This window comes from Cyanistes caeruleus, chromosome 1, assembly GCF_971803275.1.
Source record: "Cyanistes caeruleus chromosome 1, bCyaCae1.hap1.1, whole genome shotgun sequence".
Lineage (NCBI taxonomy): Eukaryota > Metazoa > Chordata > Aves > Passeriformes > Paridae > Cyanistes > Cyanistes caeruleus.
Window position 1 is genome coordinate 1400526 of NC_141701.1, and position 17462 is coordinate 1417987.

Here is a 17462-nt window from a genome sequence, read left to right on the forward strand (position 1 = left end):
ATGGAATAATGGGGGTGGGAAAATGGGGAAAGGGAGGGAAAAATGGGATAGCGGTGGGAAAAATGGGGATGAGAATGAGAAAGGGGGAATGGGGATGGAAAATGGGGATTGGGAATGGGATAACGGGAATGGAAAAAATGGGAAAAATGGTGGGAAAAATGGGGGGGGAATTGGGATAATGGGACGGGAAAAATGGGATAATGGGGGGGAATGGGACAATGGGAAAATGGGAATGGGGATGGGAAAAACGGGATAATGGGAAAAATGGGATAACGGGGAAATGGGAATGGAAAAATGGGATAATGGGGAAATGGGAATGGAAAAATGGGATAAATGGGGAAATGGGAATGGAAAAATGGGATAACGGGGAAATGTGAATGGAAAAATGGGATAATGGGGAAATGGGAATGGAAAAATGGGATAACGGGGAAATGGGAATGGAAAAACGGGAATGGCGATGGGGAAAATGGGATAATGGGAAAAATGGGATAATGGGATGCTGATCCCACCGGGATCTTCCCATCCCGGTCCACCCCAATCCATGGGAAGAGATCCCAGCTTTCCCACGATCCCAACCCATCCACCACCGACAATCCCAAAAAAAAACCCCCCCAAAATTCCCCAAAATTCCCCGAAATTCCCGAAAATTCCCGTCATTCCCGGCACCTCGTCGGGGCTGAGCAGGAATTCCGGGGGCGGGTTGTAGGATTCGGCGTGGCCCGGCAGCGGCATTTTGGGAGCGGGGACGTGCATCTTGTGCCGGCCCAGGATGGAGTCGGGGTCTTCCCGAGCCCAGAGGTCGTAAAAAACGGGAACGTTTTCCTTGGGTTTCCGGGGCTGGATCCAGCCCATCTTGATGGCGTGGACCAGTTTGGAGACCTGGCCGGAATTCCCGGGATTTGGGAACAGGGGGTCGGTTCTTGGGTGGAGTTTGGGGTTGTTGGGATCTTCCCGATCTTCCCGATCCATTGGGATCTTCCCGGTCCCCTCCATCCCACCGGGATCTTCCCAATCCATTGGGATCTTCCCAATCCCCTCAATCCCACCGGGATCTTCCCAATAATCCCTTCAATCCCACCGGGATCTTCCCATTCCCTTCAATCCCACCGGGATCTTCCCAATCCCCTCAATCCCACCGGGATCTTCCCAATCCCCTCAATCCCTTGGGATCTTCCCAATCTTCCCGATCCATTGGGATGTTCCCAATCCCTTCAATCCCACCGGGATCTTCCCAATCCCTTCAATCCCTTGGGATCTTCCCAATCTTCCCGATCCATTGGGATCTTCCCAATAATCCCTTCAATCCCACCGGGATCTTCCCAATCCCTTCAATCCCACCGGGATCTTCCCAATCTTCCCGATCCATTGGGATCTTCCCAATCCCTTCAATCCCTTGGGATCTTCCCAATCTTCCCAATCCATTGGGATGTTCCCAATCCCTTCAATCCCACCGGGATCTTCCCAATCCTCCCAATCCATTGGGATCTTCCCGGTCCCCTCCATTCCACCGGGATCTTCCCAATCCCTTCAATCCCTTGGGATCTTCCCAATCTTCCCGATCCATTGGGATCTTCCCAATAATCCCTTCAATCCCACCGGGATCTTCCCAATCCCTTCAATCCCACCGGGATCTTCCCAATCTTCCCGATCCATTGGGATCTTCCCAATCCCTTCAATCCCTTGGGATCTTCCCAATCTTCCCAATCCATTGGGATGTTCCCAATCCCTTCAATCCCTTGGGATCTTCCCAATCTTCCCAATCCATTGGGAACTTCCCAATCCCTTCAATCCCACCGGGATCTTCCCAATCCTCCCAATCCATTGGGATCTTCCCGGTCCCCTCCATTCCACCGGGATCTTCCCAATCCATTGGGATCTTCCCAATCCTCTCCAGCTTTTCCATCCTCCTCAATCCCATTGGGATCTTCCCAATCTCTTTATCCCACCTGGGTATTCCCAAACCCTTCAATCCCACCGGGATCGTTCCCAATCCTCCCAATCCATTGGGATCTTCCCAATCCCACCGGGATCTTCCCAATTTCCTCATCCCAGTGGGATCTTCCCAATCCCCACTGGGATCTTCCCAATCCATTGGGATTGTTCCCAATCCTCCCAATCCATTGAGATCTTTCCTTATCCCACCGGGATCTTCCCAATCCTCCCAATCCCACCAGGATATTCCCAATCCCCACAATCCCATTGGGATCTTTCCTCATTCACACTGGGATCTTCCCAACGCTCCCATTCCATCGGGATCTTCCCAATCCATTGGGATTGTTCCCAATCCTCCCAATCCCTTGGGATCGTTCCCAATCCCCTCCATCCCACTGGGATCCTCCCAATCCCTTGGGATCTTCCCAATCGCTTCAATCCCACCGGGATCTTCCCAATCCCACCGGGATCTTCCCAATTTCCTCATCCCAGTGGGATCTTCCCAATCCCCTCTATCCCATTGGGATCTTTCCCCGATCCCACCAGGATCTTCCCAATCCACTGGAATCTTTCCCCATCCCACCAGAATTTTCCCAACCCTCCCCATCCATTGGGATCATCCCAATCCCTTCAATCCCATCCAGATCTTCCCAATCCCACCGGGATCGTTCCCAATCCCCTCAATCCCATTAGGATCTTTCCTCATTCCCACTGGGATCTTCCCAATCCATTGGGATCGTTCCCAATCCTCCCAATCCATTGGGATCTTTCCTTATCCCACCGGGATCTTCCCAATCCTCCCAATCCCACCAGGATATTCCCAATCCTCCCAATCCCACCGGGATCATTCCCAATCCCCTCAATCCCATTGGGATCTTTCCTCATTCCCACTGGGATCTTCCCAACGCTCCCATTCCATCGGGATCTTCCCAATCCCTTGGGATTGTTCCCAATCCCCTCCATCCCACCGGGATCCTCCCAATCCCTTGGGATCTTCCCAATCGCTTCAATCCCACCGGGATCTTCCCAATCCCACCAGGATCGTTCCCAATCCCTTCAATCCCACCGGGATCGTTCCCAATCCCACCGGGATCGTTCCCAATCCCCTCCATCCCACCGGGATCATTCCCAATCCATTGGAATCTTCCCCCATCCCACTGGAATCTTCCCAATCTTCCCAATTCATCAGGATTTTCCCAATCCCCTCCATCCCACCGGGATTTTCTCAATCCTCCTCATCCCACTGGGATCTTTCCTCATTCCACTGGGATTTTCCCAATCCTCCCATTCCATTGGGATCTTCCCTTATCCCATCAGGATCTTCCCAATCCATCGGGATCATCCCAATCCCTTCAATCCCTTGGGATTGTTCCTAACCCTCCCATTCCATTGGGATCTTCCCAATCCCTTCAATCCTATCCAGATTTTCCCAATTCCTCTGGGATCTTCCCAATCCCCTCCATCCCACTGGGATCCTCCAAATTCCCTCGGGATCGTTCCAAATCCCCTCAATCCCACCAGGATCTTCCCAATCCATTGGGATCGTTCCCAATCCCCTCCACCCCACCGGGATCATTCCCAATCCCACCAGGATCGTTCCCAATCCCACCAGGATCATTCCCAATCCCACCGGGATCGTTCCCAATCCCCTCCACCCCACCGGGATCATTCCCAATCCCACCGGGATCATTCCCAATCTCACCGGGATCGTTCCCAATCCCACCGGGATCATTCCCAATTCCCACCAGGATCGTTCCCAATCCCACCAGGATCATTCCCAATCCCCTCCATCCCACCGGGATCGTTCCCAATCCCACCAGGATCATTCCCAATCCCACCGGGATCATTCCCAATCCCCTCCATCCCACCGGGATCGTTCCCAATCCCACCAGGATCATTCCCAATCCCACCGGGATCATCCCCAATCCCACCGGGATCATTCCCACTCCCACCGGGATCATTCCCAATCCCTTGGGATCGTTCCCAATCCCACCAGGATCATTCCCAATCCCACCGGGATCGTTCCCAATCCCACCAGGATCGTTCCCAATCCCACCAGGATCATTCCCAATCTCACCGGGATCGTTCCCAATCCCACCAGGATCATTCCCAATCCCACCGGGATCGTTCCCACTCCCACCGGGATCATTCCCAATTCCCTCGGGATCATTCCCAATCCCACCGGGATCATCCCCAATCCCACCGGGATGGTTCCCAATCCCCTCCATCCCACCGGGATCGTTCCCACTCCCACCGGGATCATTCCCAATTCCCTCGGGATCATTCCCACTCCCACCAGGATCGTTCCCAATCCCACCGGGATCGTTCCCACTCCCCTCCATCCCACCGGGATCATTCCCAATCCCACCAGGATCATTCCCAATCCCACCAGGATCATTCCCAATCCCACCGGGATCGTTCCCAATCCCACCGGGATGGTTCCCAATCCCACCAGGATCATTCCCAATCCCACCGGGATCATCCCAATCCCACCGGGATCATTCCCAATTCCCTCGGGATCGTTCCCAATCCCACCGGGATCATTCCCAATCTCACCGGGATCGTTCCCAATCCATCGGGATCATTCCCAATCCCACCAGGATCGTTCCCACTCCCACCGGGATCGTTCCCACTCCCCTCCATCCCACCGGGATCGTTCCCACTCCCCTCCATCCCACCGGGATCCCCGTTCCCCCCGCCCCGGGACCTCGTTCCCGCCGGGAATTCTTTCCCACCTTTTCCTTCTCCAGCAGGGAGGGGATGAAGCTGCGTTTGTCGGCCGGGCGGTTGGTCACCGGGTGCAGCCGCACCTCGCCGCTGAAGAAATCCACCGAGGGCTGGGGAAGCGGGGAAAAAAAATCCCACACGGAGTGAGGGGGGGAGGGGAGAGGGGGAGGGGAGGGGAGAAAGAAAAATGGGAAAAAAAACGGGGAAAAAAAAGGGAGAAAAAAGGGAAAAAGGAAAAAAAATGGGGGGGAAAAAAGGGAAAAAAAAGGGGAAAAGGGAAAAAAACGGGGAAAAAAGTGGGGGAAAAAAAACCGGGAAAAAAACCCACGAAAAAACGAGAAAAAGGGAAAAAAATGGGGGGGAAAAAAGGGAAAAAAAGGGGAAAAACCAGGGGAAAAAACGGGAAAAATTGGGAAAAAAGTGGGAAAAAAAACGGGGGAAAAAAAAGGGAGAAAAAAGGGAAAAAGGGAAAAAAAATGGGGGGGAAAAAAAGGAAAAAAAAGGGAAAAAGGGAAAAAAACGGGGAAAAAAAATGGGAAAAATGGGGAAAAAAGTGGGGGAAAAAAAACCGGGAAAAAAACCCACGAAAAAATGAGAAAAAGGGAAAAAAATTGGGGGGAAAAAAGGGAAAAAAAGGGAAAAAAGGGGGAAAAACCAGGGGAAAAAACGGGAAAAATTGGGAAAAAAGTGGGAAAAAGAACGGGGGAAAAAAAAGGGAGAAAAAAGGGAAAAAGGGAAAAAAAATGGGGGGGAAAAAAAGGAAAAAAAAGGGAAAAAGGGAAAAAAACGGGGAAAAAAAAGGGGAAAAATGGGGAAAAAAGTGGGGGAAAAAAAACCGGGAAAAAAACCCACGAAAAAATGAGAAAAAGGGAAAAAAATTGGGGGGAAAAAAGGGAAAAAAAGGGAAAAAAGGGGGAAAAACCAGGGAAAAAAATGAGAAAAATTGGGAAAAAAGTGGGAAAAAAAAGGGGGAAAAAAAAGGGAGAAAAAAGGGAAAAAAGGAAAAAAAATGGGGGGGAAAAAAAGGAAAAAAATGGGGAAAAAAAGGGAAAAAAAAGGGGAAAAATGGGAAAAAAACTGGGAAAAAAAAATGGGGAAAATGGGGAAAAAAGTGGGGAAAAAAAAGGGAAAAAAACCCAGGAAAAAACGAGAAAAAGGGAAAAAAACCCAGGAAAAAACGAGAAAAAGGGAAAAAAACGGGGGGGAAAAAAGGGAAAAAAGGGGGAAAAACCAGGGAAAAAAATGAGAAAAATTGGGAAAAAAGTGGGGAAAAAAAGGGGGAAAAAAAAGGGAGAAAAAAGGGAAAAAAGGAAAAAAAATGGGGGGGGGAAAAAGGGGAAAAAATGGGAAAAAAAATTGGGAAAAAAATGGAAAAATGGGGAAAAAAGTGGGGAAAAAAATGGGAAAAAAAAACAGGGAAAAAAAAGGGGGAAAAAAAGGGGAAAAACCCCAAGAAAATGGGAAAAATGGGATAATGGGGATGGGAAAAATGGGAATGGAGGTGGGAAAAATGGGATAATGGGAAAAATGGAAAAAATGGGAGTGGGAAAAATGGGAATGGGGGTGGGAAAAATGGGAATGGGGAAATGGGAGGGAAATGGAAAATGGGATTGGGAAAAATGGGAATGGGAAAAATGGGAATGGGGATGGGGATCACCATCCATCCCGGGAATTCCGCCCCTGGGAGCTCTCCATGGGCATTCCCAAAATTCCAGCCCTGGGAATCCCTTCCTGCATTCCCAGCGGGAATTCCAGCCCCGGGACCTCCCCTTTTCCAGCATTCCCGGTGGGAATTCCAGCCCTTCCCAGCATTCCCGGCGGGAATTCCAGCCCTTCCCCCCCTTTCCAGCATTCCCAGTAGGAATTCCAGCCCTTCCCCCCCCTTTTCCAGCATTCCCAGTAGGAATTCCAGCCCCTCCCCCCACTTTTCCTGCATTCCCGGTGGGAATTCCAGCCCTTCCCCCCCTTTCCCACCATTCCCAGTGGGAATTCCAGCCCTTCCCCCCCCTTCCCAGCATTCCCGGTGGGAATTCCAGCCCTTCCCCCCCTTTCCCACCATTCCCAGTGGGAATTCCAGCCCTTCCCCCCCTTTCCCACCATTCCCAGTGGGAATTCCAGCCCTTCCCCCCCTTTCCAGCATTCCCAGTGGGAATTCCAGCCCCTCCCCCCACTTTTCTGGCATTCCCGGTGGGAATTCTGGCCCTTCCCAGCATTCCCGGTGGGAATTCCGGCCCTTCCCAGCATTCCCGGTGGGAATTCCGGCCCTTCCCAGCATTCCCGGTGGGAATTCCGGCCCTTCCCAGCATTCCCGGCGGGAATTCCGGCGGTTCCGGGCTGACCTGGTAGGGATCGAATTCGGGATCCCCGAATTGGCCGCTCTGGAGGCGCCGGATCAGCTCCAGCTGCTCCTCCGAGAGCGGAACCTCGGCGCCCGTCTGGGGGTCCTCCACGGAGCGCCTGACACGGGGAGAGAACAAAACACCGGGATAAAACACCCGGAAAACACCCGGAAAACAACGGGAAAACAATGGGAGAACACTGGGATAACACCAGGAGAACAACAACGGAAGAACAACTCCGAGAGCGGAACCTCGGCGCCCGTCTGGGGGTCCTGAACTGAGCGACTGACGGGGGGAGAGAAACACCAGGATAAAACACCAGGAAAACACCCGGAAAACAACGGGAGAACAACGGGATAACAATGGGATAACAACGGGATAACACCAGGAGAACAACAACGGGAGAACAACTACAAGAGCAGAACCTTGGTGCTGGTCTGGGGGTCCTCAATGGAGCGACTGACGGGGGGAAACACTGTGATAAAACACCGGGATAAAACACCGGGATAAAACACCGGGATAACACTGGGAGAACAACAGGAAAACGACAGGAAAACACCGGGATAGCACCAGGAAAACACCGGGAAAACACCTGGAAAACACCGGGAAAAAAAACTGGGAAAACAACTGCGAGAGCGGAACCTCAGTGCCCGTCTGGGGGTCCTGGACTGAGCGCCTGACACGGGGAGAGAGAAACAACAACACCGGGATAAAACACCCAGAAAACACCGGGAAAACAACGGGAGAACACCAGGAAAACACTGGGAGAACAACGGGAAAACACCAGGAGAACAACACTGGGAGAACAACTCCGAGAGCGGAACCTCGGCGCCCGTCTGCGGGTCCTGGACTGAGCGCCTGACACGGGGAGAGAAACACCGGGATCACAACAACACTGGGATAAAACACAGGGAAAACACCCGGAGAACAATGGGAGAACACTGGGAGAACACCAGGAGAACAACAACGGGAGAACAACTGCGAGAGCAGAACCCCGGCGCCCGTCTGGGGGTCCTGGACTGAGCGACTGACAGGGGGAGAGAGAAACACCGGGATAAAACACCCGGAAAACACCGGGAAAACAACGGGAGAACAATGGGAAAACAATGGGATAACACCGGGTTAACACCGGGATAACACCAGGAGAACAACAACGGGAGAACAACTGCGAGAGCGGAACCTCGGCGCTCATCTGGGGGTCCTGAACTGAGCGACTGACAGGGGGAGAGAAACACCGGGATCACAACAACACTGGGATAAAACACCCGGAAAACAACGGGAGAACACCCGGAAAACACCGGGAGAACAACACTGGGAGAACAACTCTGAGAGTGGAACCTCGGCGCCCGTCTGGGGGTCCTGGACTGAGCGACTGACAGGGGGAGAGAAACACCGGGATAAAACACCCGGAAAACAACGGGAAAACACCGGGAAAACACCGGGAAAATACCGGGAAAACACCGGGAGAACAACACTGGGAAAACAACTGTGAGAACGGAACCACAGCGCCGGTCTGGGGGTCCTCCACGGAGCGACTGACGGGGGGAGAGAAACACCGGGATAAAACACCCGGAAAACAACGGGAAAACACCCGGAGAACAATGGGATAACAATGGGATAACACTGGGATAACACCAGGAGAACAACAACGGGAGAACAACTGCGAGAGCGGAACCTCGGCGCCCGTCTGGGGGTCCTCCACGGAGCGCCTGACACGGGGAGAGAAACAACAACACCGGGATCACAACAACACTGGGATAAAACACCGGGAGAACAACGGGAAAACACCCGGAAAACACCGGGAGAACAACACTGGGGGAACAACTCTGAGAGTGGAACCTCGGCGCCCGTCTGGGGGTCCTGGACGGAGCGACTGACACGGGGAGAGAGAAACACCGGGATAAAACACCCGGAAAACACCGGGAAAACAACGGGAATAAAACACCCGGAAAACACCGGGATAAAACACCCAGAAAACACCGGGAAAACAACGGGAAAACAATGGGAGAACACCGGGAAAACATTGGGATAACAGTGGGAAAACACCGGGAGAACACCGGGATAACAACACCAGGGTAACAATGGGATAACACCGGGATAAAACACTGGGATAACAACACCGGGGTAACAATGGGATAAAACACTGGGAAAACACTGGGATAACAACACCGGGATAACAATGGGATAAAACACTGGGAAAACACTGGGATGACAACACCGGGATAACAATGGGATAAAACACTGGGATAAAACACTGGGATGACAACACCGGGATAACAATGGGATAAAACACTGGGAAAACACTGGGATAACAACACCGGGAAAACAATGGGAATTCCTGGGATGGGAACAGATTGCCAGGAAGCAGAGGAATTCCTGGGATGGACACGGATTCTGGGAATGGGATCGGGATTCCCGGGATTTGGGACAGGATTCCCGGGATTTGGGACAGGATTCCCGGGATTTGGGACAGGATTTGGGACAGGATTCCCGGGATTTGGGACAGGATTTGGGACAGGATTCCCAGGATTTGGGACAGGATTCCCGGGATTTGGGACAGGATTCCTGAGATTTGGGAGAGGATTCCCAGGATTTGGGACAGGATTCCCGGGATTCGGGAGAGGATTTCCGGGATTTGGGAGAGGATTCCTAGGATTTGGGACAGGATTTGGGACAGGATTTGGGACAGGATTTGGGACAGGATTTGGGACAGGATTCCCGGGATTTGGGACAGGATTTGGGACAGGATTTGGGACAGGATTCCCAGGATTTGGGACAGGATTCCCGGGATTTGGGACAGGATTCCCGGGATTTGGGACAGGATTTGGGACAGGATTTGGGACAGGATTCCCAGGATTTGGGACAGGATTTGGGACAGGATTCCCAGGATTTGGGACAGGATTCCCAGGATTTGGGACAGGATTTGGGACAGGATTTGGGACAGGATTTGGGACAGAATTCCTGGGATTTGGGACAGGATTTGGGACAGGATTTGGGACAGGATTCCCGGGATTTGGGGATTCCCAGGATTTGGGACAGGATTCCCGGGATTTGGGACAGGATTCCCGGGATTTGGGACAGGATTCCCGGGATTTGGGACAGGATTCCCGGGATTTGGGACAGGATTTGGGACAGGATTTGGGACAGGATTCCCAGGATTTGGGACAGGATTCCCAGGATTTGGGACAGGATTCCCGGGATTTGGGACAGGATTCCCGGGATTTGGGACAGGATTTGGGACAGGATTCCCAGGATTTGGGACAGGATTTGGGACAGGATTTGGGACAGGATTCCCAGGATTTGGGACAGGATTCCCGGGATTTGGGACAGGATTTGGGACAGGATTCCCAGGATTTGGGACAGGATTCCCAGGATTTGGGACAGGATTTGGGACAGGATTTGGGACAGGATTCCCGGGATTTGGGGATTCCCAGGATTTGGGACAGGATTCCCAGGATTTGGGACAGGATTCCCGGGATTTGGGACAGGATTCCCGGGATTTGGGACAGGATTTGGGACAGGATTCCCGGGATTTGGGACAGGATTTGGGACAGGATTTGGGACAGGATTCCCAGGATTTGGGACAGGATTCCCGGGATTTGGGACAGGATTTGGGACAGGATTCCCAGGATTTGGGACAGGATTCCCGGGATTTGGGACAGGATTCCCGGGATTTGGGACAGGATTTGGGACAGGATTCCCAGGATTTGGGACAGGATTCCCGGGATTTGGGACAGGATTTGGGACAGGATTCCCAGGATTTGGGACAGGATTCCCAGGATTTGGGACAGGATTCCCGGGATTTGGGACAGGATTTGGGACAGGATTCCTGGGATTTGGGACAGGATTTGGGACAGGATTTGGGACAGGATTTGGGACAGGATTCCCAGGATTTGGGACAGGATTTGGGACAGGATTCCCAGGATTTGGGACAGGATTTGGGACAGGATTCCCGGGATTTGGGACAGGATTCCCGGGAATGGGATTTGGGGATTCCCAGGATTTGGGACAGGATTCCCAGGATTTGGGACAGGATTTGGGACAGGATTTGGGACAGGATTCCCGGGATTTGGGGATTCTCAGGATTTGGGACAGGATTCCCAGGATTTGGGACAGGATTTGGGACAGGATTTGGGACAGAATTCCCAGGATATGGTTCAGGATTCCCGGGAATTCTCTGGGTCCGGTCCCAAAGCCCCAAATCCCAAATCCAGCAAATCCCCCCCAGGAAACCTCCAGACCTCCCAAAATCCGGGAATTCCGACCAATCCCAAAGGCCAGGAAATCTCCGGGAATTTCCGGGATTTTCCCGGGATTTTCCCTCACCAGTATTCCGGGTTTTCCATCTTTTCCAGGAAGAGCTCCAGCTGGTCCCTGCTGCGCAGGGGTTTGAAGATCCTTTTCCCGTCCAGGTCGTATCCCAGGTGCGGGAAATCCCGGTACCATTCCATGGGAATGTTCCCCACCGTGTTCCGGATGTCCTGGGGGGGAAAACCGGGAAAAAAAACCGGGAATGAGCCGGGGGGGGGGGGAGGGACGGGAATTCCTGGGGGGGAAAGGGAATTCCTGGGGATTTTTGGGGGGAAATGGGAGGGAATTCCTGGGAAAATGGGGAAAATGGGAGGGAATTCTAGGGGAAAATGGGGAAAATGTGAGGGAATTCCTGGGAAAAAAATGTGAGGGAATTCCTGGGAATTCTTGGGGAAAAGGGGGAGGGAATTCCAGGGAAAAATGTGAGGGAATTCCAGGAAAAAATGGGGAAAAGGGTGAGGGAATTCCAGGGAATTCTTGGGGAAAAGGGGGAGGGAATTCCAGGGAATTCCAGAGGAAAAGGGGGAGGAATTCCAGAGGAAAATGGGGAAAAGGGGGAGGGAATTCCAGGGAATTTTTGGGGAAAAGAGAGAGGGAATTCCAGGGGAAAATGGGGAAAAATGTGAGGGAATTCCAGGGAATTCTTGGGGAAAAGGGGGAGGGAATTCCAGGGAAAAATGGGAAAAATGTGAGGGAATTCCTGGGAAAAATGGGAAAAATGTGAGGGAATTCCTGGGAAAAATGGGGAAAAGGGGATGGGAGAATTCCAGGGAATTCCAGAGGAAAAGGGTGAAGGAATTCCAAGAAATTATTGGAGAAAAATTTGAGAAAATTCCAGGGGAAAAGGGGGAGGGAATTCCAGAAAAAATGGGGAAAAATGTGAGGGAATTCCAGGAAAAAATGTGAGGGAATTCCTGGGGATTTTTTGGGAAAAATGTGAGGGAATTCCTTGGAATTCCAGAGGAAAAAGATGAAGGAATTCCAGGGAATTCCTGGGGAAAAATGGGGAGAGAATTCCAGAAAAATGGGGGGAAAGGTGAGAGAATTCCAGGGAATTTTTTGGGAGAAGGGGGAAGGAATTCCAGGAAAATCCTGGAGCTGCTTCCCAAGGAAAAAAGGGAAAAAACGTGAGGGAATTCCAGGGAAAAATGGGGAAAAATGTGGGGGAATTCCAGGAAATTCCAGGGAAAAAATGTGAGGGAATTCCAGGAGAAAATGGGGAAAGGAGGGAGGGAATTCCAGGGAATTCCAGGGAATTTCCTTGGGAAAAGGATCCTTCCCAGGAAATATCTTTGGGAATTCCAGGGATTCCCGGGATTTCCTTCCCGGAAATTATCCGGGGCCACGCTCAGGGAAAAGGGGATGGGAGAGGGGCAGCATTCCCGGGATCCCGGAGAATTCCCGGAATTCTGGAGCATTCCTGGGATCCCGGAGAATTCCCGGAATTCTGGAGCATTCCCGGGATCCCGGAGAATTCCCAGGATCCCGGAGAATTCCCGGGATCCCGGAGAATTCCCAGGATCCCGGAGAATTCCCGGAATTCTGGAGCATTCCCGGGATCCCGGAGAATTCCCGGAATTCTGGAGCATTCCCGGGATCCCGGAGAATTCCTGGAATTCTGGAGCATTCCCGGGATCCCGGAGAATTCCCGGAATTCTGGAGCATTCCTGGGATCCCGGAGAATTCCCGGAATTCTGGAGCATTCCCGGGATCCCGGAGAATTCCCGGAATTCTGGAGCATTCCTGGGATCCCGGAGAATTCCCGGAATTCTGGAGCATTCCCAGGATCCCGGAGAATTCCCAGGATCCCGGAGGATTCCCGGAATTCTGGAGCATTCCCGGGATCCCGGAGAATTCCCGGAATTCTGGAGCATTCCCGGGATCCCGGAGAATTCCCGGAATTCTGGAGCATTCCCGGGATCCCGGAGAATTCCCGGAATTCTGGAGCATTCCTGGGATCCCGGAGAATTCCCAGGATCCCGGAGAATTCCCAGGATCCCAGAGAATTCCCGGAATTCTGGAGCATTCCCGGGATCCCAGAGAATTCCCAGAATTCTGGAGCATTCCTGGGATCCCAGAGAATTCCCAGGATCCCGGAGAATTCCCAGGATCCCGGAGAATTCCCGGAATTCCGGCACAAGGAAACCTCGGGCGCCTCCTGAGAGGAGCAAATTCCCAATTCCGGCATTTTTGGGAATTCTTTGGGCGGAATTCCCGAGGATCAAAAGGTGGGAAAGGGGCAGAATTCCCGGTGCCCCAAATCCCTGGACGCAATTCCAGGGATTCTGGCCACAATTCCCTGGATTTTGGCTGCAATTCCCTGGATTTTGGCCATAATTCCCTGGATTTTGGCCATTTTTCCATGGATTTTGGGGCTCCCCGTGCCCCCAACCTGTGCCCAGCACCGGCTCCACATCCCTGGACACAATTCCATGGATTTTAGCCACAATTCCCTGGATTTTGGGGTTCCCTGTGCCCCCAATCATCTCCACGTCCCTGGTTCCAAATCCAAGGATTTTGGCCACGAATCCATGGATTTTGGCCACAATCCCACAGATTTGGCCATTTTTCCCTGAATTTTGGCCATTTTTCCCTGAATTTTGGCCACAATTCCCTGGATTTTGGGGCTCCCCGTGCCCCCAACCTGTGCCCAGCACCGGCTCCACATCCCTGCCCAGAATTCCAAAGATTCTGGCCACGATTCCCTGAATTTTGGCCGCAATTCCAACAATTTTGGCCAGAATTCCCAGGATTTTGGCCGCAATTCCCTGGATTTTGGCCTCAATCCCACCCCAATTCCCGGGATTCCAACCCCAACTCCCCGGATTTTCACCGGCACCCCCTGGGATTTTCAGGATCCCGTCCCTTTTCCACCACTTTTTTCCACAGATTTTGGCCACAATTCCAACGATTTTGGCCACGATTCCAACGATTTTGGCCACGATTCCCTGGATTTTGGGGCTCCCCGTGCCCCCAACCTGTGCCCAGCACCGGCTCCACATCCCTGGACGCAATTCCCTGGATTTTGGCCACAATTCCCTGGATTTTGGGGTTCCCTGTGCCCCCAATCATCTCCACGTCCCTGGTTCCAAATCCAAGGATTTTGGCCACGAATCCATGGATTTTGGGCACAATCCCACAGATTTGGCCATTTTTCCCTGGATTTTGACCATTTTTCCCTGGATTTTGGCCACAATTCCCAGGATTTTGGGGCTCCCCGTGCCCCAAATCATCTCCACATCCCTGGACGCAATTCCATGGATTTTGGCTGCAATTCCCTAAATTCTGGCCGCAATTCCAACAATTTTGGCCCCAATTCCCTGGATTTTGGCCGCAATTCCCAGGATTTTGGCCTGAATTCCCTGGATTTTGGGGCTCCCCATGCCCCCAATCTGTGCCCAGCACCGGCTCCACATCCCTGCCCAGAATTCCATGGATTTTGGCCACAATTCCCTAAATTTTGGCTGCAATTCCAATGATTTTGGCCACAATTCCCTAAATTTTGGCCGCAATTCCCTGGATTTTGGCCTCAATCCCACCCCAATTCCCGGGATTCCAACCCCAACTCCCCGGATTTTCACCGGCACCCCCTGGGATTTTCAGGATCCCGTCCCTTTTCCACCACTTTTTTCCACAATTTTGGCCACAATTCCCTGGATTTTGGCCACAATCCCACAGATTTTGGGGTTCCCTGTACCCCCAATCATCTCCACATCCCTGAATGCAATTCCAACGATTTTGGCCACAATTCCCTGGATTTTGGCCACAATTCCCTGGATTTTGGGGCTCCCCGTGCCCCCAACCTGTGCCCAGCACCGGCTCCACATCCCTGGACACAATTCCCTGAATTTTGGCCACAATTCCCTGAATTTTGGCCACAATTCCCTGGATTTTGGCCGCACTTACCCCAATTTTGGCCTCAATCCCACCCCAATTCCCGGGATTCCAACCCCAACTCCCCGGATTTTCACCGGCACCCCCTGGGATTTTCAGGATCCCGTCCCTTTTCCACCACTTTTTTCCACAGTTTTGGCCACAATCCCACAGATTTTGGCCACAATTCCCTGGATTTTGGGGTTCCCTGTGCCCGCAATCATCTCCACATCCCTGAATGCAATTCCAACGATTTTGGCCACAATTCCCTGAATTTTGGCCATTTTTCCCTGGATTTTGGCCACAATTCCCTGGATTTTGGCCAGAATTCCCTGGATTTTGGGGCTCCCCGTGCCCCCAACCTGTGCCCAGCACCGGCTCCACATCCCTGGACACAATTCCCTGAATTTTGGCCACAATTCCAACAATTTTGGCCACAATTCCAACAATTTTGGCCACAATTCCCTGGATTTTGGCCACAATTCCCTGGATTTTGGGGCTCCCCGTGCCCCCAATCTGTGCCCAGCACCGGCTCCACATCCCTGGACACAATTCCATGGATTTTGGCCACAATTCCCTAAATTTTGGCCGCAATTCCAACAATTTTGGCCAGAATTCCCAGGATTTTGGCCACAATTCCCTGAATTTTGGCCTCAATCCCACCCCAATTCCCGGGATTCCAACCCCAACTCCCCGGATTTTCACCGGCACCCCCTGGGATTTTCAGGATCTCTTTTCCACCCCCCGTTTTTCTTTATTTTTTTTTCCATCCTTCCCAATCCTGCTCCTGCTCCTGGTGGCTCCGTCCTTTTCCCGGGAATTGCGGCGGCCCCGGAGCCGGCGTTAAACGAAAGCAGATGGCTCCGGGAGCTTCCAGAGGGCCGGGAAAGGGATGACAGAGGTTGGATTTCGGAAGCTGCCGAGACAGGGATTAAAGTCGGGAGCGTACGGAAGGTGCCGCGATCCGGTCGGGAACGAAACCTCCCGCGCGGAGCTCCCGGGAGGCGCCGCTGGAAAAGCCGGGGGAAGCTCGGGAATGGGGGGAAAAAAGGGGGGGAAAAAGGGGAAAATTAGGGAAAAAAAAATTTGGGATGGGATGTGGGGAGGGTGGAAAAAAATTGAGGGGGGGTGGGTGAGATATTAAAAAAAAAATGGAAGAATTTGTGGGAGGAATGGTGAAAAAATGATGGGGAAATGGCCAAAAAAATCTTGGGGAATGTACGAAAATATCAGAGAAAAATAATGGAGAAAATACACACAAAAATTATTCTGAAAAATATTCCCCCCCCCCGCCGCCTCGCCCCAAATAAAATTGATCACGACAAAAATTAAAAAAAAAAATCCCAAAAAATCCTCGAATTCCCCCAAAAATCTGCCCAAAATTCAAAAAAAAAGCCAAAGAAAATCCCCCCCAAAATTCCCAAATCCACTCAAGAAAATAAAAAATCTCCCCCCAAAATATAAAAAAAACCCCACGAAAAATAAAAAAATCCAAAAAAATCCCAAATCTCCCCCAAAAATCCTCCCAAAATCCCAAAAAAACCCAAAAAAATCCCAAATCTCCCCCAAAAAATCCTCCCAAAATCCCAAAAAAAAATCCCCAAAAAATCCTCTCAAAATCCCAAAAAAATTCCCCCAAAATCCCCCCCAAAAATCCCAAATCCCCCCAAAAATCCTCCCAAAATCCCCCAAAAATTCTCCCCAAAATAGAAAAAAAATCCCAAAATCCCCCACAAAACTCAAAAAAATAAAATTAAAAAATCACAAAAAAATCTCCAAATAAATCCCCCCAAAACAAAAAGAAATCCCCAAAATTCCTCCCAAAAAATCCCTGAAAAATAAATTAAAAAATCCCAAAGAATCCCAAAAAATCCCCCCTGAAATAAAAGAAAATAAAAAAATCCCCCCCTTGAAAGATCCCCAAAAATTCCCAAAAAAAGATCCAAAAATACAAAAAAATCCCAAAAAATCCCCTCCAAAGTAAAAAAATAAAAATCCCAAAAATCCCCCCCAAAATCCCAGAAAAATCCACAAAAATCCCTCCAAAAATAAATTTAAAAATCCCAAAAATTCCCGAAAATTCCCCAAAAAATCGCCCAAAAATATCCCAAAAAAAACCCCCAAAAAATGCCCCAAAATTCCCCAAAAAAATCCCAAAAAATCCCCTCAAAATCCCGGGAAAACGGCGATTCCGGGATTTTTTGTTTTCCAGGTGGAAATGGCTTTTCCATGCTCGGATGGGACATTTCTCCCGGGTTTTTTTTTTTTTGGGATGAGGGT

The 17462-nt window shown here is 51.3% G+C and overlaps 1 protein-coding gene across 1 annotated transcript in view; it reads right to left on the bottom strand.

The window, feature by feature from the left end:
• The window catches only part of BOP1 (BOP1 ribosomal biogenesis factor), a 107500-nt gene that overhangs the window by 25755 nt on the left and 64283 nt on the right, over positions 1–17462 (bottom strand). The window contains exons 4-7 of the mRNA XM_086875896.1: positions 11325–11479; positions 6999–7116; positions 4668–4769; positions 667–879 (exon numbers count right to left, since the gene is read on the bottom strand). Coding sequence (XP_086732022.1) covers positions 667–879; positions 4668–4769; positions 6999–7116; positions 11325–11479 — 588 coding nt within the window. The remainder of the gene's footprint in view (positions 1–666; positions 880–4667; positions 4770–6998; positions 7117–11324; positions 11480–17462) is intronic.